Source organism: Mustela erminea, chromosome 9 (assembly GCF_009829155.1).
Source record: "Mustela erminea isolate mMusErm1 chromosome 9, mMusErm1.Pri, whole genome shotgun sequence".
In the NCBI taxonomy this organism is placed as follows: domain Eukaryota; kingdom Metazoa; phylum Chordata; class Mammalia; order Carnivora; family Mustelidae; genus Mustela; species Mustela erminea.
In genome coordinates, this window is record NC_045622.1 from 24,291,587 (window position 1) to 24,318,200 (window position 26,614).

A 26,614-nucleotide genomic window follows, 5' to 3' on the forward strand; every position below is an offset into this window, starting at 1 on the left:
GCAGAGAGGCAGAAAGAGAGAGAGGAAGGGAAGCAGGCTCCCCGCTGAGCAGAGAGCCTGATGTGGGGCTTGATCCCAGGACCCTGAGATCATGACCTGAGCCGAAGGCAGAGGCTTTAATCCATTGAGCTACCCAGGCCTACTTTAATTCTAAACATTCTTTAGAGCATTACTAATTTTTTTATTGTGAAATAATTAAATTATCCCAGGAGTCATCCTGATTGTTCAATATAAGCTTTTATTTAGTATACACACAAAACTTTCTGCTAATTTATATACAGTGATTACTGCTGCAAGTACTAAATGCTTACCTCTGGACTGTCCTTCAGGGCATCAGAACGGGGAAGCTCTGAGAGTTGGGAGAATCGTCGGTCATAAATACACAAATGGAGATGTTTATCAAGTACCCGAAAATCTTCATAACTTCTTTTAACAATCCAACTTTTGCCCTATGGTAAGAAAGAAAAGAAGCTTTTCTACAATGACTTTATATTCAGGATATTTTACATTTGCTGATGAAAAGCTCATCAACTTCACAGTAAATAGGTAAGTAGTTAAAGATTTATTTACTTATTTAAGAGAGAGAAAGAAACCACATGAGCAGGGGTCAGGAGGAGGAAGAGGGAGAGAACCCTCAAGCAGACTTCCTGCTGAGCATGGAGCCTAATGTGAATGCCAGGCTGGACCCCACAACCCACGACATCGTGACCTGAGCCAAAACCAAGAGTCAGACACTCAACCAACTGAGCCACCCAGGTGCCCAGGTAAATAGGTAAACTCTGAAACACCCTAGTGAGTTATAGTACATTAAAATGTCAGTAAGGGAAAATAAGATAAAACTCTCCACTGACCATCTTTCTACCGCTGGCCTGTAGAAAGTCCACTGGCTCTCTTTGGGAGTAATAACTGCTAGACGGTAAGACAGCATGTGACCTTAAACCCACAGAAAGAACCATAAAATAATTTTGGATGGGAGAATATTATCAAAAATTAAAGAAAAATAAAACGAAGTTATCGATAGTTATCACCAACATTTTCTAAGACTAAGACTAGAAAATCGAAACCACTGAAGTCCTAGTCGATATGCATTGGATATGGATGTATTATCTAGAACTCATTATACCTCCCAACAATCACAGGCTTTCTTCCTCTCCTTGCCCAATCTCGCAAGCTCATCAAAAATGAAAATCCAGGGCACCTGGGTCGCTCAGTGGGTTAAAGCCTCTGCCTTCAGCTCAGGTCATGATCCCAGGGTCCTGGGATCGAGCCCCACGTCGGGCTCTCTGCTCAGTGGGGAGCCTGCTTCCTCCTCTGTCTCTCTGCCTGCCTCTCTGCCTACTTGTGATCTCTGCCTGTCAGGTGAATGGATAAAATCTTTAAAAAAAGAAAAAAAAATGAAAATCCACTCACAGAGCATATTTACTACATTCTACCTTCTAATTTTCTCTTGACTCTATTACTTTTTATAACCCAAGCTTTAGTAGGGATGAACATCTTCTCTTACTGCTAATACTCTCTACCTTTGATCTCCCCTGCTCCCTCCCCACCAGTACAAAACACAAAGCTTATCAGGTAAACATTATCACAATTCCTTCAAAAACTCCCATGGTCAGCACTAATGAGCAGGTCCCAAGTGCACACCCATTTAGTTTTGCAACTGAACCTAATTTTATACAGAGGCATTCACCTCATAAAAAATCTGGAAGGAGTGCAGGAAATACCCATCAGAGCGACCATCTCAGAACTGAAGAAATGCAGTGTAGCTCTTCTCCATTTGCCCCAGCCTAAAGGGGCAGAAACAGAAGGCATCACTTCCCAGGAGAGAGACATATTGAATTCTAACCACAGGTATGTTAAAACTAACATGATAAACTCGTATTGTCCTACTCTGGACTGTAATTCTATACTGCATGGGTGGAGAACAATACTAATTCCCTGTCTGAGAGGGTTTACTAGAATGAAATAAGAAAATACACGTGGCAGAGACTTTTAACAAACAGTGTCCTGGTCACTGTTCTAAGAAATACTAGTTCCATGAGGCTGAAATAGCTGAAATGGGATTCAGTTAATTCTGATGATCAGCCTGAAATGGGAGCCACAGGATAAAGGATAAAGTCCAAACATATCTGCACATATCACGGCTTTCATCCTCTGAGCTCTATCTAAATTTATATGCTGATCTCAGTCCTCACTCCTCCATGTCCTTTCTTTGCTTCCAGTTATGCTCAATTACTTGCATTTATTCAGTTTGAGATGTTTGCTCCCCTTCTTGCCTCCCTGATCTTTAAGTGTTGTTTCTTCTGCTATGAAAAGTCATTCTTTTACTCTTTGCTGAAGTAAGTTCCTCTGTTTTCTCAGCTCTACCACTGCCTTTGAACCCAAAGATTTCCTAAGTACCACAGGGGGTTAAATACTTGTTCCTTTGCATGACAAAAAAGAAAAAAAGAAAGAAAGAAACAACAAAGGTAGAAAAAAAAAATAAAAACAGGTTATAGTTGCAATTATTTTCTCTTTCATACACCTTTTTAAAATTATGGGATGCTTCAAATATCAGAAACGTACATCAAAAAATTTATCACATACTTATGTCTCTATCACAGAGATTAAACAGATACTGACTTTTTTGTTTCATACTCTGGATATATTTTAGAAGAACCAATTATCATAGATACAAGGTCCCATTCTTTTGTGTTCCTATTCTAAAGGTGAGAACATGTGCATTTTATAATGCATAAATGCATTTTATACCTTTAGTATACAGCAAGTATTCAGTGCATTGTCCAAAACAAGTGACAAAATTTTATTTCCTTCTCTATGGATCTAATCACAAATTAAGTAATTCACTCAAAATTTCAGATAGGTTATGTGAGAGAGTATCAATTAAAATACATGTCAAATAAGAATAATTCAATTATATTATCATCTGGACACGAAGGTTTTACTGCCGTGACCCACAGTATTTTAAATTTATCCACTCCATCTTCTGATTTGGGTTTGGCCCAAAGTGTTTTTAAAAAAAGTGCATATGACTACTTTAGGTACAGCACTGCAAAGTCTAATTTGCCCGAGTAATTATCATAGCATGCTATTTACCTTATTTACATTACCTGCACAGATTCTGAAAATAAACAGATTTACCTCTTGACATAAAGAAAGAGCTAAGAAATTGATGTTAGGATCAGAATGTCCCCACTGTGAGTCCTGGCTGTTTAAGAATTTAATGAAGTAAATTAATGTAAAGTGATTAGTAGAGGACCAGGTAACAGAAATGGCTCAGTACATGATGGTTATTTCTATTCTTTATTGACTTAGAGAACTTGTTCTGGGCCAAACATAGTAAAATTAGAAAACAGAGTTTCTAAACAATTCCCCACAGTATTCAGCAGAACAAATGACTGGTCACCAAAAGTGCAGAAACTCAAAGGAAACAACACCATTACTGATTACCTTTAAGTACATCAGGGTTTCAACTAGGGAAGTAATGTATCTTTAGAGGTCACAGGTTATTTTCCATACTGGCTGAATTACCAGTTCCAGCTATTAATTTTTTGCTTAAAAGAAGTAAGAAAGAAGTTGGTAGGGCTTTCTTACTTAAGACTTCTCCCTACAATACATTTAAAATGTATTTTTAAAAGAGGATTTTGTGCTTTACATTTGTTCTGCAAGGTCAGCTTTTTAGTTCCTCTGGCTCTGTCTTATCAAGCACCAATAAAAATAAGAAGCCCAATGAAAACACATTGTGATTCAGTCGTATTTCAGAAATGATCTTATTGTCAGTTTAAAAGTAAATCAGACTTCCAATTTCTTTTCCAGTATATAAAGAGCTTAGAGATTGCCCCTTTTGTCCTAACAAATAAAAATCTGAACAAGTAAAAAGCTGTCCTAACAAGTAACAAACTGAAAAATCAGTAACTCTTCATAGATCTATGAGAGAAATGAGGTGACAGGGCAAACTGCTCTTCCCAGAACTGGAGAGACATAGAAGGCTAGAAAAAAATAAAGAGCTAAACTCAATTATCTACAGTTCTATCTTTAAAAAAAAAAACAAAAAACAAAAAAACAGCAAAATTAAAAAACAGAAAATTAAACCGAAGCAAACAGACTAAATAAAAAAAATTACAGTAGAAATCAATAAACTTGAAAACAGGAAATCAACAGAGAAAATTAACAAAACCAAAAGCTGATTCTTTGGTAAGATTGGTAAAATCAACAAACCCCTAGTGAGCTAAGTAAAAGAAAAAGAAGAGAAAACACAAATTACTAATATCAGGAATGAAAGAGAGAACATCACAACAGATATGAACATTAAAAGGATAATAAACACTATAAATAACTTCTATGCTCATATATGTTAACCTAGATGAAACTAACCCAGATCCTCAAAAGACACAATCTGACAAAATTTACACAAAAAGAAATGGACAATCTGAATAAGGCCTATATCTAGTTAAAATAGTGAATCAATAATTAATAAGCTTCCAAAAGAGAAAGCTCCAGGCCAAGATTCACAATGTTTGAATTATAACAAATATAACAAATATTTAAGAAATAAATACTTAAGAAAGAAATTATACTAATTCCCTAGACTCTCTTTCAGAAGATTGAAACAGAGGGAATACTTCCCAATTCATTCTATAAGGCTAGAATTAACAAGCTACCAAAACAAGACAAAGACATTACAAAAAAAGGAAAACTACAGAACACATCTCTCAAGAACACTGATGAAAAAAAATCAACATTATTAGCTAACTGAATCCAACAACATGGAAAATAATTATATACAAAAATCAAGTGGAATCTATCACAGGTATGCATGTAAAGCTGGTTCAAAATTCAAAATTAGTTAATGAAATTAATCACATCAATAAGCTAAAGAAGTAAAAACACATGACCACATTGGCAAATGTACAAAAACTGTTTGCAAACATCCAACACTCAATCAATGTAAAAATTCTCAGTAAACTAAGGTTAGTGGGATACTTCCTCAACTTGATAAAGACTGTCTATAAAATCTACAGTGGGTATCATATGTAATAGTGAGAAACCTGAAGCTTTCCAAATAAGATCAGGAACAAGGTAAGGATGTCCCCTCTCTCCACTGCTTTTCGACCCTCTACTGGAATTCCTAGCTAATGCATTAAGGCAAGAAAAGGAAATAGAAGATATACAAATGGACAAGGAAGAAATTAAACAGTCTTTGCACACAGAAGACATAATCATTTAGGTATACACTACAAAATAATTATCTAAAATCCTTCTGGAACTACTAACTGATTATACCAAAAAGCAGAATACAAAGTTAATATCCAGTCAACTGCTTTCCTAGGCGCCAAAATGAATAAGCTCAATTTGAAATTAAAAACACAATAGCATTTATATCAGCACCCTCCAAAAAAAGAAAAAGTTAAGTCTAAGTCTAAAAAACTATGTACAAGATCTATATGAAGAAAAGTATAAGTCTCTGGTAGAAGTAAACAAAGGACTAAAAAATTTGAGAGCTATATCATGTTCAAGGATAAGAAATCTCAATATTGTCAAGATGTCTATTCTGCCCAACTTGATCAGGATTCACAGTGCTATGCCAATCAAAACCAAAGCAAGTTATTTTTGTTAATATCAACAAACTGTTTCTAAAGTTTGTATAAAGAGGCAAAAGACCAAGAATAGCTACCACAATATTGACAGAGAAGAACAAAGTTGGAAGAATGACACTAAGTGATTTCAAGACTTATCTGAAAGCTACAATAACCAAAACAGTATGGTATGGGCAAAAAAAATAAAAACACCAATGTAACAAAATAGAGAGCCCAGAAATACCTAAATATCATCAACCAAACTTTGACAAAAGAGAAAAGGCAATAAAATAGATAAAAAGCTTTTTCAAAAACTAGTGTTGAAAAAATCAACAGGGAAAAAATATAAATATAGCCTTATAGCTTTCACAAAATCACTCAAAATGGATCACAGACCTTAACGTAAAATTCAAACAATAAAACTCAGAAAGTAACATGGGAGAATACAGGGATGATCTTGGGTTTGGTGAGAGACTTTTAGGAAACCACACTAGAGGCACAATCCATGAAAGAATTGATGAGCTGTCGATGAAATAAAAATTTTCTGCTGTGTCAAGACACCATCAAGAAAATGAAGAAACAAGTAATAGACTTGAGTGAAAATCTTGACAAAAGATTTTTCTGATAAAGGACTATTATCCCTAATATACAAAGAACTCTTAAAAATCAACAATAAGAAAACAACTGATTTAAAAATGGTCCAAAGACCTTAACAGAGACCTCACCAAAAAGATACGTAAATGATCACTAAGTATATGAAAAGATGTTCCATATCACATGTTATCAGCGAAATGCAAACTAAGATGAGATACTACTGCACACCTATCAGAATGGCAAAAATCCAGAACTAGTAAAACCAAATGCTCACAAAGATGTGAAGCAACAGGATATTTATTTCATTGCTAGTAGGAATACAAAATGGTAAACCCACTTTGGAAGACAGTATGTCAGTTTCTTATGAAACTAAACATACCTTACCATAGGTTCCAGCAACTAGACTCCTTGGTATTTATCAAGTAAGCTAAAAGTTATATCCACACAAAAGCCTGCATGTGAATGTTTATAGCAACTTTATTCATGCTGAAATTTACAAGCAATCAAGATGTCCTTCAGCTGGTGGATGTAATGTGGTAGTGTATGTAAACTGTGGTAGATCCAAGCAATGGAATATTATCCAGCACTAAGAAGAAAGAAACCATGAGAAGACATGGAGGAAACTTGAATGCATATTACTAAGTAAAAGAAGCCAAGCTGGAAAGGCTATATACTGTAATAATTCAAACTATACGACATTTTGAAAAAAAACAAAACTACAGAGACAATAAAAATATCTGTGGTTACCACTGGTTAGGGAGAAGTGAAAGATAAATACAGCACAGAGAATTTTTAGGGCAATGAAACTATTTTGTATGATACCATATGGTGGGTATATATTATTATAAATCTGTCCAAACCCACAGAATGTACAACACGATGACTAAACCCTTGGTGGCAAAGATATGTAGTATCAATTGTAACAAAGATACCAGGTTGGGGGGAAAGATGTCCATAGTGAACAAGGTTGAGCATATGTGGGGATAAGAGGTATACAGGAACCTTGAACTTTTCACTAAAGTGTTCTGTGAACCTAAAACTATTCTAAAAAATATACTAATTTTTAAAAAGTAGTCATGTTTTCTTCTTTCTAAGCAGTTTACTCAAGGAAATAAATAACCACCAACCACAAAAATGCAAAAGAACCTAGAAAAGTAAGTGGTGGTATGGTGGGGGACTGGATGTCAAAATTCAGTCAAAATTATACAACAGTGAACTGATTTCTTTCGATTTTTTAAAAATGTTCTTATCCCAGTAAAATCTTTTCTTTTAAACAGATTATCATTCACAAAATTAAAACCTTAATATAGTTTGCAAATCATCTAAAACTGTTAAATTCACTGAGAAAATTCTAAATATAGTAAAATACCTCCCATTTTAGCAGATACGAAAGAACCTGAAATTTCATATGCAAAAATTTCAGATGCAGTTTAATCATCAAATTTCCAAATAAACTGAATAAAATACAATTGACCCTTGAACAACATGGGGCACTGACCTCGATGCACAGTCAAAAATCCACATATTGGGGCACCTGGGTGGCTCAGTGGATTAAGCCTCTGCCTTTGGCTCAGGTCATGATCTCAGGGTCCTGGGATCATATTGGGCTCTCTGCTCAGCGGGGAGTCTGCTTCCCTTCCTCTCTCTCTGCCTGCCTCTCTGCCTACTTGTGATCTGTCTGTCAAATAAACAAATAAAATCTTTTTCTAAAAAAAATATACATATTAAGTTTTGCTCCTCCAAAACATAACTTCTAATAGTCTACTCTGGAAGCCACGGAATAACAGAAAAAGCCAAAAAGCATATTTTATATGTTATATTATGTACTATATTCTTTTTTTCTTAACTGTATTCTTAAAGTAAGGTAGAAGAAAGAAGTGTTATTAAGAAAATAATAAGGAAGAGAAGATACATTTACAGGGATACACTATTTATTAAAAAAAAAAAAAATCCAGGGGCACCTGGGTGGCTCAGTGGGTTAAAGCCTCTGCCTTCGGCTCAGGTCATGATCCCAGGGTCCTGGTATTGAGCCCCGCAATGGGCTCTCTGCTCAGCAGGGAGCCTGCTTCCCCCCTCTCTCTCTCTGCCTGCCTGTCTGCCTACTTGTGATCTCTGTCTGTCAAATAAATAAAATCTTTTTTTAAAAAAAAGCTATGTGTAAGTGGAATCATGCTACTTAGACTGGTGTTGTTCAAGGATCAACTACAAATGATCAGAATATTTTAGAAATTTAATTCTTTTATAAATAAAACAGAAACAATTAAAAAAACTCATTATGTGTATCTGCTTAAATTTTTAAACTTCTAATTTACTGCTAACTTCTAACCTTAATAGTTATTACTATCAAGTAATTTTTGTTATCCAACCAGTAACAAGATATCAACAATTCTTGATAAGGCTAAAAAAGGATGAGAGAAAAAGAAATCACCAATGTACAGAGGATCAAATTTCTAAGACAAAAATGTGTTCTTCTCCTCTCATTACTGAGGACCTACACAGTACGAGAACTGGAGTAAGCATTAGAAATGCCAGAGAACCATCAAACCTCTGATTTCTCAAAATTTATTTCTACTGAGAAAAGTAAGTGTTACTGAAGTAGCACTGAAATGGAATGTTACACACTAGTTTCAGGGGCACAGCACAGTGCTTCAACAATTATAAGCATTACAAAATGCTTACCACAGTAAGTGTAGTTACCATCTGTCATCGTGCAATGTTACTACCCTCCATGATTTATGTATTTTGTAACTCCCTTTACCTATTTTGCCCATCTCACCAACCACCTCCCCTTTGTCAAACATCAGTTTGTTCTCTATAATTGAGTCTATTTCTGTTTTGTTTGTTTTGCTTTTTAAGAATCCACATATAAGTGAAGCCATATGGTATCTGTCCTTCTCTATCTGACTTATTTCACTCAGCATAATACCCTCTAGTTCCATCCATGTTGCCACAAGTAGCAAGCGCTCCTTCTTTTTTACGGGTGGATAATATTCCACTGTGTATATATATGCCATAACTTCATCTGTTCATCTATTAATGGCTGCCTAGGGTTGATTCCATAGCTTGGCTATTGTAAATAATGCTGTAATAAACATAGAAGGGCATGTATCTTTTTGAATAAATACTTTTTAAAGTAAATAAATATATAAGTAAAATAATTATAACTTTATTCTGTGAGGAGATTAAACAAGAACCTACCTCAGGGAAGGCAGTCAGGAAAAGCCCTTCTGAGGAGGTGGTATCTAAACTCTAACCTGAAAACTGAGAAGGCACCAGACACAGCCAGTGCAGTGTGAACGGAGTTACAAGATGAGCAATATTCCACATTTTATAGTAGGAAAGGACTTAGTCAAACTGAATGAAAGTCAGCGTGACCAGAACAAAGAAATGAGCAGACTGTCGTGACAGGATGCAGAAGAGGTAGGGAAGATCCAGATCAGGTGGGACTTCCACAGGACTTGGTTAGCAGTTTGGGTTCAGCTCTAAATACAGTGAAAATTTATTGAAGAGTGTTAACCATGAAGATAACATTTTCAATTTTCAATTTACATTTTACATCACTCCAGCAGTTTAAAGGGTTCTAATTGATTATAGGATGCAAGCACAAATGCTAATCACAACATCCCAACAAGATACAGCACCTTGGGCTAGTTTGGTAATAATATAGATGGAAAAAGACAAATTCTAGATATATTTGCTGTTCTTTCTGAGAAGAACAGTCCTCACCCATGTCCATGGAAGTCCCTTTATCATGGAAAAGTTAACTGAAAAAGAATAAATTCTCTCTTTAATGGTATGATGAAGTTCAGTAAAAAAAGAATGATCTGAAAAGAAAATCAACTGATTTAACCTCAGCAGGGCTTTATCCTAGATATAGGACTTTATATAAGTTACTTAACATCTATCAGCAACAGTTTGCTCACCTATAAAATGAAAACAGTAACACATTTCACAAAAGAGTTACAAGGTTGGGATGTTTAACAAAACCTATCTATATATTTTGTTCATACACAGATGCTCTACAAATGTTATTAGACAACCCCACCCCTCAATGACGGCATTTTCTAACTAAATGGAGGAGATATTTAATACCAAGGAATGCATTTCTGGTGGTGGAATTTCAAGCAGGAGATATTTTGAGGCAGGAAAGCATTCCCCTAAAACCAACTGTTTACCCCACCTACCAGGACATAAAGGAGCTTTCAGAGTACAGTAAATATTTATGAAAAACTTGATCCTCAGAAAAAATAGACTATTATATAATGATAAATTCTCATTAAAATACAAAGGTAGTTAATACAATCCAAACACAATAAACCATTCATTTCAACCGGTCTAAAGCTTACAATGAAACAAACAAACAAAAAAATAGGACTTTATTAAGCAGCAATTTCTTACACTAACAAAACTATACTTACAGAAAGCAAAGATCATAAAGGATTTTCCTTAGGACACATGTTAAAATAAATTCTGTAACAGCCAGGTTTAAATTTGCTATTTTAAAACCAACACTTAAAAGCTAATGTTTGCTTACCTGCTAAAGAATAAAACAATAGAACACTGAGTGGCATGGAGACTCATTACCATTGACATTATACTTATAAATGATTTATTCTAAGTAATAGGGCTCAATTAGTGTGAGGGTTTCTCTCTTTTTGAACTTTTAAAAATTACTGAATATTCAACACTTGAGACAGTAAAAGTTTTTCTAGTATCTTCTTTGACATGAGACCAGATCTCCTAGAATTATTATTAATATTTATTAAATTCAAACTAAATACATTATGCTTTCTGAAAAGTAAGGAATAGGCAGAGAAAAAATCAGTATGATTTTCAGAAAAGATAAAGTATTACCATTCAGATCAATATCAAGACACAGGAGTGTTTTTTCATCCACACCAGCCAATCTGTTTATTCTACATAATACTCTCTTTCAGTTTGTGTACTTGAAAAAGAGAATTTAAAAAAAATGGAAGGAACATTTAAAAAATAATATTCTTACATTGGTAAGACACTTTATTCTAGATCATGATTAGTATGAAAGGCAGGGCACTGGGAGCTTGGGCAAGGCATTAAAGATCTATTTTTCAAAGCATTTGAGTCACTTTTTTTTTTTTCCAAGATTTTATTTATTTGAGAGAGAGAGAGAGAGAAGGAGCACAAGCCGGGAGGGAGGCAAAGGGAGAGGGAGAAGGGGACTCCCTGCCGAACAGGGAACCCAATGTGGGACTTGATCCCAGGATGCTGGGATCACGACCTGAGCCAAAGGCAGATGCTTAACCAAATGAGCTACTCAGGCGCCCCCTGAGTCATTTTCAGAATGGTTAATATTCACCTGAGACACAGCAATGTGGTTAAATGAGACTGTATGACAGTTATCTGTTCCACTGCTTCGGGCCCATGCTATACCAGCTTATAATATTGTAACTATCACTCAGACTACATCATGGCCTGGGATCATAACCACTTGGCCTGGACTACCTCCCACAGGGATTCTTGAGGCTTCCACTTAAAGAGCCTCTAAAGCCTTCCCCAACCTGAGAAAGAAAACAGACATCCAAGTCCAGGAAGTCAAGGAAGCCCCAAACAAGACAAACCCAGAGAGAACCACACCAAGACATATTGAGAATTTAAATAGCAAAAATTAAAGATAAAGAGAGAATCTTCAAAGCAATAAGAGAAAAGCCAGTAGTGTATATAGAGACTACCCATAAGACTATCAGCTGAGTTTTCAGCACCAAGCTTTCAGGCCAGAAAGAAGTGGCATGATATATTCAAACTGCTGAAAGGAAAAAACCTACAACTAAGAACTGTTTAAGTTTTCATACAGAATTGAAGGAGATATAAAGTTTCCCAGACAAGCAAAATTTTAAAAAGTTCACCACTAACCTGGCATTACAAGAAATGTTCAAAGTATTTCGTTAAGCATAAAGGAAAGGGCCATAACTAAAAGTCAGAAAATTTTGGAAGAAAAAATTTCACTGGTAAAAGCTAACATATATAAAGATGGTGGATCGATCGCTTATAAAGCTAGTACGAAGGTTAAAAGACAGATTTAGTAAAATGAACAATATCTACAATAATTAGTAAAGGGATACACTAAGTAAAAAGATAGAAAATATGAAGTCAAATACATAAAACAAGAGGTGGGGAGTAAAAATGTAGTACTTCTTAAATGTGTTTCAATCTAAGGGACCATCAAGTTAAAATGGACTGCTATATACAAAGAGTGTTACATATGAACTTCATGTTAAAGACAAAACAAAAAACTATAATACACTAAAAATAAATAGAAAGGAATCCAAACATAACACTAAGAAGTCAAGTTACAAGGTAAGAGAATAAAAGAAATACAAAACAATTAGAAAACAATTAACAAAAGGGCAATGAGTACAAAATTATCCACAATTGTTTTAAATGTAAATGGACTAAACGCTCCAGTGAAAAGACAATGGCTAACTAAATGGATAAAAATGTAAGACCCATCTATATGCTGCCTACAAGAGAGTCACTTCAGACATAAAGACACATACAGGCTGAAAATGAAAAGAAGAAAAATAATACCCCATGTAAATGTAGCAAAAAGAAAGCTGGTACAGCAATACTTGTATCAGACAAAATACTTTAAAACAAAGACTATGACAAGAGACAAAGAGAAGTATTACATAATGGCTGAGATAAATCCAACAAGATAATGTAACAACTGTAAATAGCAGACCAAAAGCAAGAAACTGACAGTAACACAGTAACAGTAGGGAACTTTAATATCCCATTTACATTGATGGATACAGTGTCTAGACAGAAAATCAATAAGGAAACAATGACTTTAAACAACACATCAGACCAGATGGGCTTGACATACATATACACAGAAAACTATCAAAACAGCACAACACACAATCTTTTCAAGTGCACATGGAACATTTTTCAGAACATATCATGTTAGGCCATAAAACAAGTCTAAAGTAAGTGTTAAAAGACTGAAATCATATCAAGCACCTTTTCTCATCACGATCGTATGGAATTAGAAATCAATTCCAAGGCAAAAATTAGAAAAAACACAATCATTTGGAGGCTAAATAACCAACTGATCAGTGAAGAAATCAAAGAAGCAGTGAAAAAATACCTGGAGAAAAATTAAAATGGAAACACAACTGTTTAAAATTTAAGGGAATAGCAAAAGCAGTTTTAAGAGGGAAGTTTAGACCAATATAGGCCTACCTCAAGAAACAAGAAAAATCTCAGGGCATGTGGGTGGCTCAGTTGATTAAGTGTCTGCCTTTGGCTCAGGTTGTGACTGAGCCCTGTGCTGGACTCTGTGCCCCAGGGAGTCTGTTTCTCCCTCTCCTCCCCACTTGTGTTCTCTCTTGCCATCTCTATCTCTGTCTCTCAAATAAGTAAAATCTTTATATAAACAAGAAAAATCTCAAACAATTCAAACTTACTCCTATAGAAATTGGAAAAAGAAAAAGAAATAAAACCAAAGTTAGAAGACAGAAAATAATAAAGATCAGAGCAGAAAGAGGAAATAAAAACTAAAAATATGAGAAAAGATCAATGAAACTAGGAGTTGGTTCCTTGAGAAGATAAACAAAATTTGTAAACTTTTAGCCAGGGATGCCTGGCTGGCTCAGTTGGTGGAGCCTGTAACTCTTTATCTCAGCGTTTTAAGTTTGAGCCCCATACTGGGTATAAAGATTACTTAAAAGATAAAACAAAAAGAAAAACAAAACAAAACAAAAGCAGAATAATCAAGAAAAAAAGAGGGAAGTCAAGTAAATAAAATCAGAAATGAAAAATATTACAACTTACAATCCAGAAATACAAAAAATTATTAGACTACTACAATTAGTTAGACAAGTTAGACAAACTACAAAAAATGGATAAATTCCTACAAACATAAAATCTTCCAACACTTCATCAAGAAGAAACAGAATATTTAAACAGACCAATTACAAGTAATGAAATTCAATCAGTAATGGAAAAATTCCCAAGAAACGGAAGTCCATGGCCAGATGGCTTCACAGATGAATTTGAAAAAAAAAAAAAAACATAAAGAAGACCGAATACCTAGCCTTCTCAGCCTGTTCCAAAAAATGGAAGAGGAAGGAATGTTTCCAAGTTCATTCTATGACTAGCATTACTGTGATACCAAAACTAGACAAAGACGCTGTAAAGAAAGAAAATTACAGACCAATATCCCTAAAGAATGTAAATGCAAAAATCCTCAACAAAATATTACACAACCAAATTCAACAGCACATTATAAGGATCATACACCACAATCAAGTGGGATTTGACAGGGATACAAAGATGTTTCAACAGCCACAAATCAATCAATATGATATACTACATTAACAAAATAAATAAAAAACCATATGACCATTTCAATAGATGCAGGAAATGCATTTGATAAAATTTAACATCCATTCACGATAAAAACTCTCAAAAAAGTGGCAAGAGAGGGAGCATACCTCAACATAATAAAGGTCATATATAACACTACTACAGATAACATCGTACTCAATGGTGAAAAGCTGAAGGCTGTTGCTTTAAGATCAGTGACGAATCACAAATGCAGTCTCAACCCTTTTATTCAACCAAGTTCTGGAAGCCTTTGTTATAGCAATCAGAAAAGAAAAAGAAATAAGAGGAATTTTAATTGCTAAGGAAGAAGTCAAACTGTCACTCTCTGCTGCTAACATGCTGCAAATATTTGTAACACTATACATAGGCAACCCTAAGGGCTCCACTGGAAAAAAAGCTATTAGAAATAATGGATGAATTCAGTAAAGTTGCAGATATAACATTAATATAAGAAATCGGTTTCATTTCTATATACTAATAACAAACTAGCAGAAAGAGAAATTAAGAAAACAATCCCATTTACAATTGAATCAAGAATAGTAAAATACCCATGCATAAATTTAATCAAGGAGGTGAAACAGCTCTACTCTGAAAACCAGAGGATATCAATAAAAGAAAGGAAAGAGGACATAAATAAATGTATAGATACACCATGCTCGTGCTTGGAAAATTTAATATTGTTTAAATGTCTATATTACCCAAAGAAATCTAGAGATTCAGTGCAATCCCTATCAAAATAGCAAGAGTATTTTTCATAGAACTAGAACGAAAATTCTAAAATCTGTATGCAACCACAAAACACCCAGCCAAATAACCTTGAAGAAAACCAAAGCTGGAGGTATCATGCATCTAGATTCCAAATGACACTTTCAAGCTATCGTAATCAGAACAGTATAGTACTGGCACGAAAAGAGACAGAACAGAGTAGAGAACCCAGAAATAAACCCATGTGTATATGGTCAATTAATCTATGACAAAGGAGCCAAAAATACACATTGGGGAAAGACAGTTGATTCCATAAATGGAAGTATTCTAAAGAATACTGGACAGCTACATGCAAAAGAATGAATATGAACCACTTCCTTATACCATATACAAAAATACACTTAAAATAGATTCAAGACCTAAATGTAAGACCTGAAGCCATAAAACTTCTAAAAGAAAACACAGGCAATAATCACTCTGACATCAGTCTTAGCAATATTTTTTTGGATCTGTCTCCTCAGACAAAGGCAACAAAAACAAATATAAAAAATTGAGACTACAGCACATTAAAAAGCTTTTGCCCAGAGAATGAAACCATCAACAAAATGAAAAGACAACCTCCTAAACGGGAGAAGGTGTTTGTAAGTGATATGTCAGACAAGGGGTTAATATCCAAAATATATAGAGAACTCAAACAACCCAAGACAAACACACAGAACAAAAATCTCATTTAAAAAACGGGCATGGGCACAGGACCTGAACAAACATTTTTCCAAAGAAGACATATAGATGGCCATGAGATGCATGAAAAAATGTTCAACATTGCTGGTCACAGGGAAATGCAAATAAAAATCACATTAAGAGGTTACTCCCACCTGTAGAATGGATAATATCAAAAATATCAAAAAGACAAGAAATAATGGATAATATCAAAAAGACAAGAAAAGGAGTCCCCATGTACTGTTGGTGGGCATGTAAATTGGTGGAAACACTATTAAAAATAATATGGGGATTCCTCAAAAGTTTAAAAACAGAAATACCATATGATACAGCAATTCCTCAACGGGCTATTCACCCAAATAAGATGAAACACTAATTCAGAGAGCTATTGTATGCACCACTTCACTGAATCATCTTTACAATAAATGTGACATGAAAGTACTAAGTATCCACTGACGGATGAATGAATAAAGAAGTTATGGAATACAGGTGCTGAGTATTACTCAGCCAATAAAAAAGAATGGACTCTTGCCATTTATGACAACACAGATGGACTTAGAAGGTGTTATGCTAAGTGAAGTAAGTCAGACATAGAAAGACAAACACCTTATCATTTCATTTATACGTGGACTCTAAAAAACAAAACAAATAACAAACAAAACAGAAACAGACTCATAAATGCAAAGAACAAACTGATGGTTGCCAGAAGGGAGATATTTGGGGGATGCATGAAATAAGTGAGGGGGATTAAGAGGTACAATCTTCCAGTTATAAAATAAGTAAGTCACAGGGATATGAAGTACAACATAAAGAATAGTCAATAATAGAGTAATAATTATGTATGGTGAGAAATGGTGATCATTTTGTACTGTATGTAAATGTCAAACCACTCTGTTGGTATACCTACAACTCAATATAATATTGTATGTCAACTATACAGTAAATTAATTAATTAACTAGTATTTACAGAGATTTTAGTAACATGGAAGAATGCTTTATAAATAAAAAATTGTGTAAGGTTATATATATACATATATATATATGTGTGTGTGTATATATATATATATATATATATATATATGCCTGTATTCAATTATAAAATACAACTATGTAAAACAAAGCAAAAATATGCAAAAATATAAACCGGCAATCTCAGGACAGTAGTTTCATGGCAACTTTCTTTTTTTTTCTCCACCTCCCATATTTTCCAAAATTTCTAGAAGTATTTTTATCCTAAAAACCCATAAACCCACACTTTTAAATCAGAAAAAAGATACATATATGTCTTCAAATATGTATATATGAATGGTACCTAGACTCTCTCCACTTATGTCATGCAAAGAAATTTGACTGTCACTCTCAATACATTTCTGTAATTCTTTATTAACATTTAGGATATGCTTACACATTTCAGAGTAGCTAATCAGTTATAAATCATATCAGAAAATGACAGAAGAATCGAGGGGAAAAAAAAACACTAGACTGAGGTTCAAATCCTGGTCTTTCTCTTTAATTTTATGACCTTGGGGAAGTTATTAACATTCTTGAGTCTTAGATTCATCATCTATAAGATGAAAAATGGACTATTTACCTCACACAGTTGTTGAAAGAATGAAATGTTGTACTGCGTGTCATAATATCTGTACACTAGACACATAATCAAAATGCCTACTGAATTTGGATCACTTCAGTATGAAAGACATGGTTTACATTTCTGAATTCAGAATTTAACAAGAAATAAAAACCTAAAGGGCAGAGGCAAAAGCAAAATTAAAAGGTTCAAAAATAAGACCTAAAAGAATCAGCAGTACTTAACTTCAAAAAAAAAAAAAACCAGTTGTTTAAATTGGCTATTTTCTAAGATTGAAGAACAAGAGAAGAGTAGGTTAAATAAAGAGAACTTCAAGGATACTTTAAAAATTAGAAATTAGTAAAAATATGCAATATATGAAAAAATATCAGCAGGTAATGGTGATCGTATCTTTTTTTTTTTTTTTTAAAGATTTTATTTATTTATTTGACAGAGATCACAAGTAGGCAGAGAGGCAGGCAGAGAGAGAGAGAGAGAGGAGGAAGCAGACTCCCTGCTGAGCAGAGAGCCCGATGCGGGACTCGATCCCAGGACCCTGAGATCATGACCTGAGCCGAAGGCAGCGGCTTAACCCACTGAGCCACCCAGGCGCCCAATGGTGATCGTATCTTATCTGAAGACTAAGTAAACTATCTCTTAAACCTGTTCTAGATTGTGAATTCCACTGAGATGCAGGAAAAACTGGCAATCAGATCTTTAGCAGTTCCTGCTAAGATTTCATATAAAGTTAGGAAGGTCACATCAGTAATCTGGGCCTCAATTTCCTCATTGGCAAAAGAGAGGGCTTGATTATAAGTCTATATATTATTAGTTATTAAAAAAATATAGGATTCCAATTTAATATGATTTATGACCGACACATTTGGCAAGGAAACAGAAAATAAGCCATGGGGGTGCCTCAATCATCACTTATAGTACTGCAGAGAAGTGCAATGGCATTATTACATTGCAGTAAATTACTACTTTGATGTAATGAGTACTATACTGAGTAGTCTTAAATTTTTTAAGCAGATTGACAAGATACTTACAACCAGGAAACAGCCTAACTAGCTAGATCACTAATTCATGTAAGTATAATCAAGTGACAATTATACATTCTGACATATGGTTCCAAAATATCATGCTTACCTTTTGAAGGTCACCTAAAAAATAGCATAAATGTTTGTAATATTAGATTTTGCTTATGAGAATAAAACTATTTGCATTGTCAGGTCATATGGAAATTAATAGTGAGAAGAAAGATGCTAAAAGATGTTAGGTTATAGAGGGATTAATTAATTACATGTCAATGACATGTCAATCATGTACTCCAGATAAAGAAGATATCATTTATATTTATGTATGAGTAATGGTTCACCAAAACGTATGCGTTATTTTCACTTAAAAACTAAGTCACGATGGGGCACCTGTGGCTCAGTCGGTTAAGTGTCTGCCTTTGGTTCAAGTCATGATCCCAGGGTTCTGGGATCAAACCCCACACTGGGTTCCCAGCAGAGTAGGAAGCTTGCTTCTCCCTCACCCCCTACTTACGCTTTCTCTCTTCTCTGTGTAAAACAAAATTTTGAAAAAAAAATTAAGTCATGAAAAGAAGCATTTTATGAAATATGACACGACACTTAGTGATTCAGAGCTGCCTACTTCCTCAAAGGAACTGAGATGATACACAATAAAACATACATTAACAATATGAAACTTTGGCCATCTTATTTATAAAATATATAAATAAATAAATATATATATATAATTATATATAAATAAATAAAATATAAAACAAAATTTGTACACAAATTTATAAATAAGATGGCCAAAGTTTCATATTTGTATACAATTTCCAAATTGTATACAAATTTATAAATTTTCAATTTCCAATCTCATATTCTGACACCAATAAATAAAAGCACTTAATTCTGAAAAGTTTTCTTTAAAATCACTAACACTAGGAGCTGAGGTATTTCCCATATGAGATGACCATTAAACTTTTCAAGATTATGTAATTTTTAACTTCGGGTACAAGATTAACATTTGGGGGGGGGGAACCCATAAATGCCCCTGACTCTTTCCCAAAGAGAACTAAAAACTTCGCACAAAAGAAAGCTTTTCTCAAAAAACAGTTACTTTACAATCACTAATCAAAACTACACGTAAGGCTTAATTATAGTGAAGTAAGAAAAAGGAACTAAACTACTTACGTGGTGGAGGAAATAGAGTCAAGAAACAGCATCTTCCTAAAACATGCACACATGTACACACACTATATCCACTACAGCGAAACTTCCTGCCTGGTAGGAAAGTGAGCATTTCAGGCAGAGACGTTTGCTCTTTTACTGTAAGAGGTGACCAGTAGCTGATTCATTTAATCTTATCATCAATAGAAGATGTATTTCCTTTACTCTTATAAGAAGAGTTTTCATTTAAGTTTGTAAATTAAGTATCTGTAGGACTGGTTCTATTAATTGTTTCAACCCTGAGCACATGCAGAATTGCCAATACGACTGGGAGAAAGAATAAAATGAAACATCTGTGTTGCTATAGTCACTGTTATTTGTCCACAAATGTCTAAAGCCTTAAAAGATTTCTAAAAATGCAGACAGAAGATATACAAGTTACAATACTAAACTGGGCATTCCATGTACTTTTGTAAGAACACATTTGTCCCTTTTTTAAAGGATACCGTTTATTTTCTTAACCATGGTCATACACAGTCCAATTTCATTTCAATACCATACGAGTCTCTTTCTGTGAATTCTATGAGACACTGTAAAAAATGCATTCAAAGGAATCTACACATCCACAGAAATACCTGACAAGCGATGTGCACGAGGTAGACCAGCTCTTTAGATTCACAGCCGTTTTTCATTACTTCATTCTGTTCTTCTGAAAGTGAGAGCTATGACAAGGGGGGGGGGGGGGGGAGAAAGAGAAAGTCATGATTAATGAACACAAATAAACGAGGCATTCAGTAACACTTAAACCCTCACATCGACTCACTGTGAGATATGCCTTTCAATGGAACTCTGCTGCTTATGAAGATAAAACAAAGAATTCAGGATGTTTTCAAAAATATGTTTCTAAGTATTGGCTTCATACTTTAAAGTAGCACAACTGCATAACAGCAGTAAATAAAATATGTCCATTCAAGAGAAGGTCTTCACTCCCGAGTTTATTTAGCACATATGTGACAGGATGGCAGTGAGGGCACTGACAGGCAGCGTGGGCAAAGTGGGTGAAAGACAGCTCTGACTCATGCCAGAGATTGGAAACTGGCTTCCCAGAGAACAGTCTGGGCCTGCAGACACGTGTTCCTTTAGACTTCTCATGCGTATCTGAACATCAGATTTTATTTTATTTTCACCTGAACCAGAAGCAAGAATTTAGAAACTGAGTCATTTCATATGAAAAATACAGATTTCTGGCTTCTACTAGAAAATCAGAAAATCTGAAATATTAGACCCATATTCTCATCTGAGCAATAACCAGCTGGAACTGCAAAGTGACCAAACTCTTTAAATGAGGTATGTATTCTCCAAACGCTTTGACCCCAGTGCCTAGGCTGAATGGTAACTGTCCATCATCATGCTGTTTGCTTCGTTATTTTTTCATGCACTACTCTCTTCTTGCATTTATATCAGACATCTGTCCCACCTAGGGATGTGAATTTGCCAACTCTGCTCTAGAGACAGAGCTCAGGCTCTAGAACCCTGAGTTCACAATTGTCACTAACTAGCTGTATAATACTGACATACCTACTCAATCTCTCCTTGGGAAAATGAGAATGATTAACAGTACCTATTCTCAAATTTGTGAGTATCAAATGAGATAATGCACTTAAAGTGTTCACCAAGACGCCTACTACTCATAAGTGCTTAATGTTACCATCATTATAGTTAGTATTATTAAAAAAAAAAGATAAACACATATTTTCTATTTTTGAGAGCAGAATGACAGAACTATTTTTAAAAACATTCTGGTATTAAGTAGAAGCTTACAAGATAATGATCATTCTCACACCAGCCAAAATAAGCCAGATTAACTACAACATTATACTTTTAAAAAAAGAATTAGATGAACTAAAAAGGGAAATGAACATTCATGAGACAGAAGAGACCCACGGACATGCTCAGGAGCCTGGTAAAGCTGCAGAAGGAAAAAGAACCTGCATTAGTCAGGGTAAGGAGAAACCAGCCGAACGCTCAAGACTGTGCATGGACTGGAGTAATGAACGAAAATTCCACAGAAACCTTGTAGCAAAGAGTTAATACCCACCAGACCCCAGGTTATAGGATCAATACAGCCTAGGCTGGGGGAAGAGCAGCAGGAGCCCAGAGAAGGAGGAACCTATGATGTGTGTGGTGTCTCCCCACCACACTGCCGCTAACCACTGCAGACAGGGAGCAGGTCAAGAAGGCTCAGAGACTGCCTTCTGGGGCATTCAAGAGATTCAACAACTAAAGGCTGGCACAGAAAAGCCAGGAGAAACCCCTGAAAGCAACCAGAGCTTCAGAGAGTAAGCAGCAACTCTACACCAAGGTTCACAGTAGGACAGACAGAAGCAAGCTCTGTGTTTGCACAGGAGATTGGGGAAAGGACTGGAGAACAAAGAGAACTAGCAACCAGGCACAAAGAGACAGAGAAAGAGCACATGCTCTCCCTCAGTTCAGAAAACTGGTGGCTCAGCAGTAAAGCACAATGAGATCTTTAGATATCTCACCAATTTTCAATTCCCCTCAATGGAGGTTAAAAAAAACAAACAAACCAAAAAAAGCCCCACAACTCCTGAATATCCAAACCACAAGGAAGAGTTTCAAATTTTAAAATGGCCGTAAATACAGAAGAAATGAAGACTAGGAATAAAATCAACCTTCTTAAGAAGAACTAGGGCGAAGGAGAGAGTGAGGAAGAGAAGGAAAAACTTCCCCAAAAAGGCAAAAAGATAGGTGGAGTGGACGTAACAGAAAGGGAGGATGGTCAGACGGTGTGGACAGTCAAACGGTGTCAATAAAATGGCTGGGGTGGGGGGCAACTCCAAACTCCATTCCCTTCACAGAAAAACCAGCAGTAACTCTCACAAGCAACTTTCTCAGTAATGTAGAATACAGTAGAAAGTTTACAATCAGCATGAGACAATGAATCAAGAAAAATGGTGACTTCTGACTTGCAGGAGAGCTCCGTGGTATTGTTACCCACACTTGCTGCTCCTTCCCTTCCCATCTCAGCAACACTCCTGTCCACAGCAGCCCTAGCGCCCTCTGCTCCTTGCGTCTGGAAGGAGCAGAGACATCATTAATAAACTACTGTATTTGTCTGTTCTGATCTGCCTGGCATTTACATGAAGGGCTGACACAAAGAATACGTTTCTTTTTCACCTAAATTGGAATTCACCCTGGGGGATTTTAAAAAAACAGCATCGTTAAAATATTGTAAAGTGAACTAAAAGTCTTCAGTCACCTGAAGCAAAAGATTATAGCTAAGACATAATATAGATTGCTTAACATCCAGGAGAAAGAGATGAGAAGAGAGGTTCCTTGGGAAATGAGAGCATTCAAAAGTATGTGTGTATGGTGGGGCATTTAGAAAGCCATGAGTATGTTTTACACACGCACAAAAGACATAAAGATTTCTTAAGCTTTCACCTCTACCCTCCAGGCTAAGACAGAGCTGTAAAAAGCCTGGTTAATTGTTGAATGAGTCTCTTAATACAAAGGAAATGTGCAAAGACTGGCTTATTATTTATTTTCTTTATTTTTTATTTTTAGTTCTGGGCATTCAAGGAATTCCCTAACAAAACACTATCTGAACACAAGTAAAAGAAGAGACATCTGTGAGCACATAGAACACAGAACACAGTCTTTTCAAAAACAGCCTGGAAAAGTCACTAAAAACACAGACTGCCGCCCTCAAGATCAAAAACAGCATACCTGTGGTAAGAGATAGAATCTGATTTCCATAGTTACCACATTATAATATCCAAATGTCAAGTACGCAACAACAAAATTCACAAAGTATACAAAGAAACAGGAACATATGGATCATTCACAAGAAAAAAAATAATAAACCAACACAAGCAATACAAGGACCTAACAGATCTCAAATGTACTATATAAAACACACTCAAAGAGCTCAAAGAACTAAGGGAAACCTGAAAAACAATGTATAAATAAATGAAAATATCAATAAAAAAAAAGAAAATAAAAAAGAGAACAAAAAACAAATTTGAGGAATGACTAAAAATTCTAACTAAAGGGATCAACAGCAGATTTGGGCAAGAAGAAGAAACAGCTTACTTAAAGATAGGGTAAGTCAAAATACAGATTTCCCCCACTATCCAAAGGTAGAGCGTTCCTTTGAAACCTTTTAAAAGCCAAAACGGTATGAAGCAAAGCGTATCCTCTACTTTCCAAAAGTCTGCATTATACCACCTTACTTTTATGAAAGACCTCTGTTAGTACCTGTTTTCGTTAAGAGAAAGAAATCCCAAAAGGATTTTCACTTTTATGAAAATAGCCATTACTGTACTAACATTAGGTCTACATCAAAGCAAAGTAGTATAACACTAAGTTTCAGGAAGCAGGAGAAACCTGAATACTGTTCAAATAACAGAAAGAGAAAGGAATTTTAAAAAGTAAAATGTTGGTCAGGAACCAGCAGGACACATTCAAAAAGACCAAAACATGCACTGTGAAAATCCCAGAAGGAAAGAGAGAAAGACATAAAGAGATTATATGAATAGTGATGTCAAGAAGACGGAAGAATCAGTGAACGCTAGACCACCTCTCCCCACCAAAACAGACATCAGCAACTATCAACACATAAGAATTTGTTTGTGAAAATCCTAGAACTTGGGAGGTGAGGCCAACACAATAAACACTTAAGAGCAAAAAACTGAGAAAAGTCATATTAGAAGGGAAAAAGGAGTAGTTTCGTAATGGCCACCACCCCTTTCCTAGGCCAGCACAGCAACACACTGAAAAGAATTCCCTAGGGCTATGGTTTTTCTTTAGGAAAAAAAAGAGCCCTAGAGAGATAGCTAGCATCCCCAGTGCTGAGGGGTGAACTTCAGGAGGCCCATTTCTGTCTTGCCTCACAGGGAACACTGAAGGAATTGACAGGGGTAGACCTCATGGGATCATTTTGTAACAAAGAAAGAGGATGGGGCACAAAGAAACTAGTCAAGGAATATTGGTAGTGGACAGGACCCTGCTGGCAACCTTGCCTGATAAGAAAGCCCCACCTGCACCTCCACCCATCTTCAGAGCCAAAATGGTAGCCAGGTCAGCTCAGGGGACACAGTCATCAGTTTTGTCTGGTTGGGGTCTCCAATCAAGAGATCAGCCAACTAGAGAGGGCAGTCAGTGATCTTACGAGACTGCAGAGCCTGGCCTCCAGGCAGCAGCACTCAGATGCAAGACACAGCCTATGACCCTGCCCACCCTAAGAAACCAGTCAGTGAACACTCTTGACCAGCCACAGCCAGAGTCCCTGACCAGGGAGAAAAGCCCACCAGTTACCATGCCCAAATACAGCAAAAGATGTGCATATCCTCCATCATCACAGAGACCAGACTGTGTCCCTGCCCAAAAGCACAGATAGCCTTTAGCCTCCCTTAGTCATAGGGCCCAGCCTGCAGACCCACCAAAATATAAACCCCAGTTTGGCATGACCTGGCCATTCAGTACCAAGTGTGGCACAACTAACCAAGGATGATTACTGAACCCAGCCTGCACCTATGTGCAACCACAGCCCTGCAAGTGGTCCTACCTGATGACAGAGCCAAGCCAGCAATCCACCTGACCTGAAAAGATGTGCGGGGGTTTTATCTATCAGAGACCCCAGCAGCAAACACTATGTACAGATGCAACCAGCTGGCCCTTTCAAACTCACCAGCCATGGTGACTGCTCAAAGTCTTCTCCTGTTAAATGAACCTATAAAAACTGGAAGCGGACACCACTTCCACCAATGTGCAGACACAGTGCAAGAACATAAAGATCATGACAAATCAGGGAAACATGACATCACCTATGGAATAAATATTTAATAAGGGACCCCAAAAAAGAAAGATCTAGGAGGTAATAGACAAAAAATCCAGAATAATCATCTTTTTAAAATCAGAATAATCATCTTGAAGAAATTTAGTGAAGTACCAAAAAAAAAAAGAGAGAGAGAGAGACAGAGACAGACAGACAACTAAACAAACTTAGAGAAGCATTACTTGAACAAAATGGGAAGTTTAAGACGTAGAAATGATTTTCTAAAAACCCAGAAAGCACAGAGCTAAAGAATATAATGACTGCACTGAAAAATTCAATAGAGAACAGCAACAACAGACTCAATCTCAAAGCAGAAGAAATAATCAATGAGCTTAAAGACATAGGTATTTTGAAATTAGTCAGAAAAGCAAAAAGAAAAAGAAATGGAAAAAGAATGAAGAAGGACTACAGAATTTACAGGATATATTAAGTGTAACAATACATGCACTACTGGAGTCCCAAGAGAAGGAGGAAAAGGGGAAAAAATTTATCTGATCTCTTCCCAATTTGAGAAGAGATATGGATATCCAGTTGTGTGAAGCTCAAACATCACCTAACGTACTGAACCCAAAGAGGATTTGACCGTGACACACTATAATCAGTCAAAAATCAAGCAAAAAGAATTTCAACAGCAGCAACAGAAAAGAGACTTTCGTGTACAAAGGAATCCCCATAGCATTATAAGATTTTTCAGCATAAATTTTGCAGACCACGAGAGACTACGATGATATGTTCAAAGTACTGAAAGAAGAAAACGGACAAACAATTCTACTATACACGGCAAGCTGCCCATAAGAAATGAAGGAGAGATGCTTTCCCAGACAAATAACAGCAGAGGGAGATCACTGCTATAACTGCATTACAAGAAATTCTAAAGAGAGTTCTTCAAGCTGAAATGAAAAGATACTAGTAAACAAAGTAAAAACATAAACATATAAAATTTAAGAATAAAGGTAAATGCATAAATTCAAAATCTCTTACTGAAAGTGGTATGTAAATCACTTTTTAAAAAAATTTTACTCATTTATTTGATAGACGA

The 26,614-nt window shown here is 35.7% G+C and overlaps 1 protein-coding gene across 6 annotated transcripts in view; it reads right to left on the reverse strand.

Annotated features, from left to right (window-relative positions):
• The window catches only part of ARHGAP32 (Rho GTPase activating protein 32), a 296,673-nt gene that overhangs the window by 96,532 nt on the left and 173,527 nt on the right, over positions 1-26,614 (reverse strand). For 5 of the 6 annotated variants that reach the window (XM_032356447.1, XM_032356450.1, XM_032356448.1 and 2 more), the window contains 2 exons: positions 20,351-20,437; positions 312-449 (listed from right to left, as the gene is read on the reverse strand). In XM_032356447.1, coding sequence (XP_032212338.1) covers positions 312-449; positions 20,351-20,437 — 225 coding nt within the window. Of the gene's footprint in view, positions 1-311; positions 450-851; positions 871-20,350; positions 20,438-26,614 lie in introns of those variants that run through there. The other variant, XM_032356452.1, reaches the window with a different exon arrangement.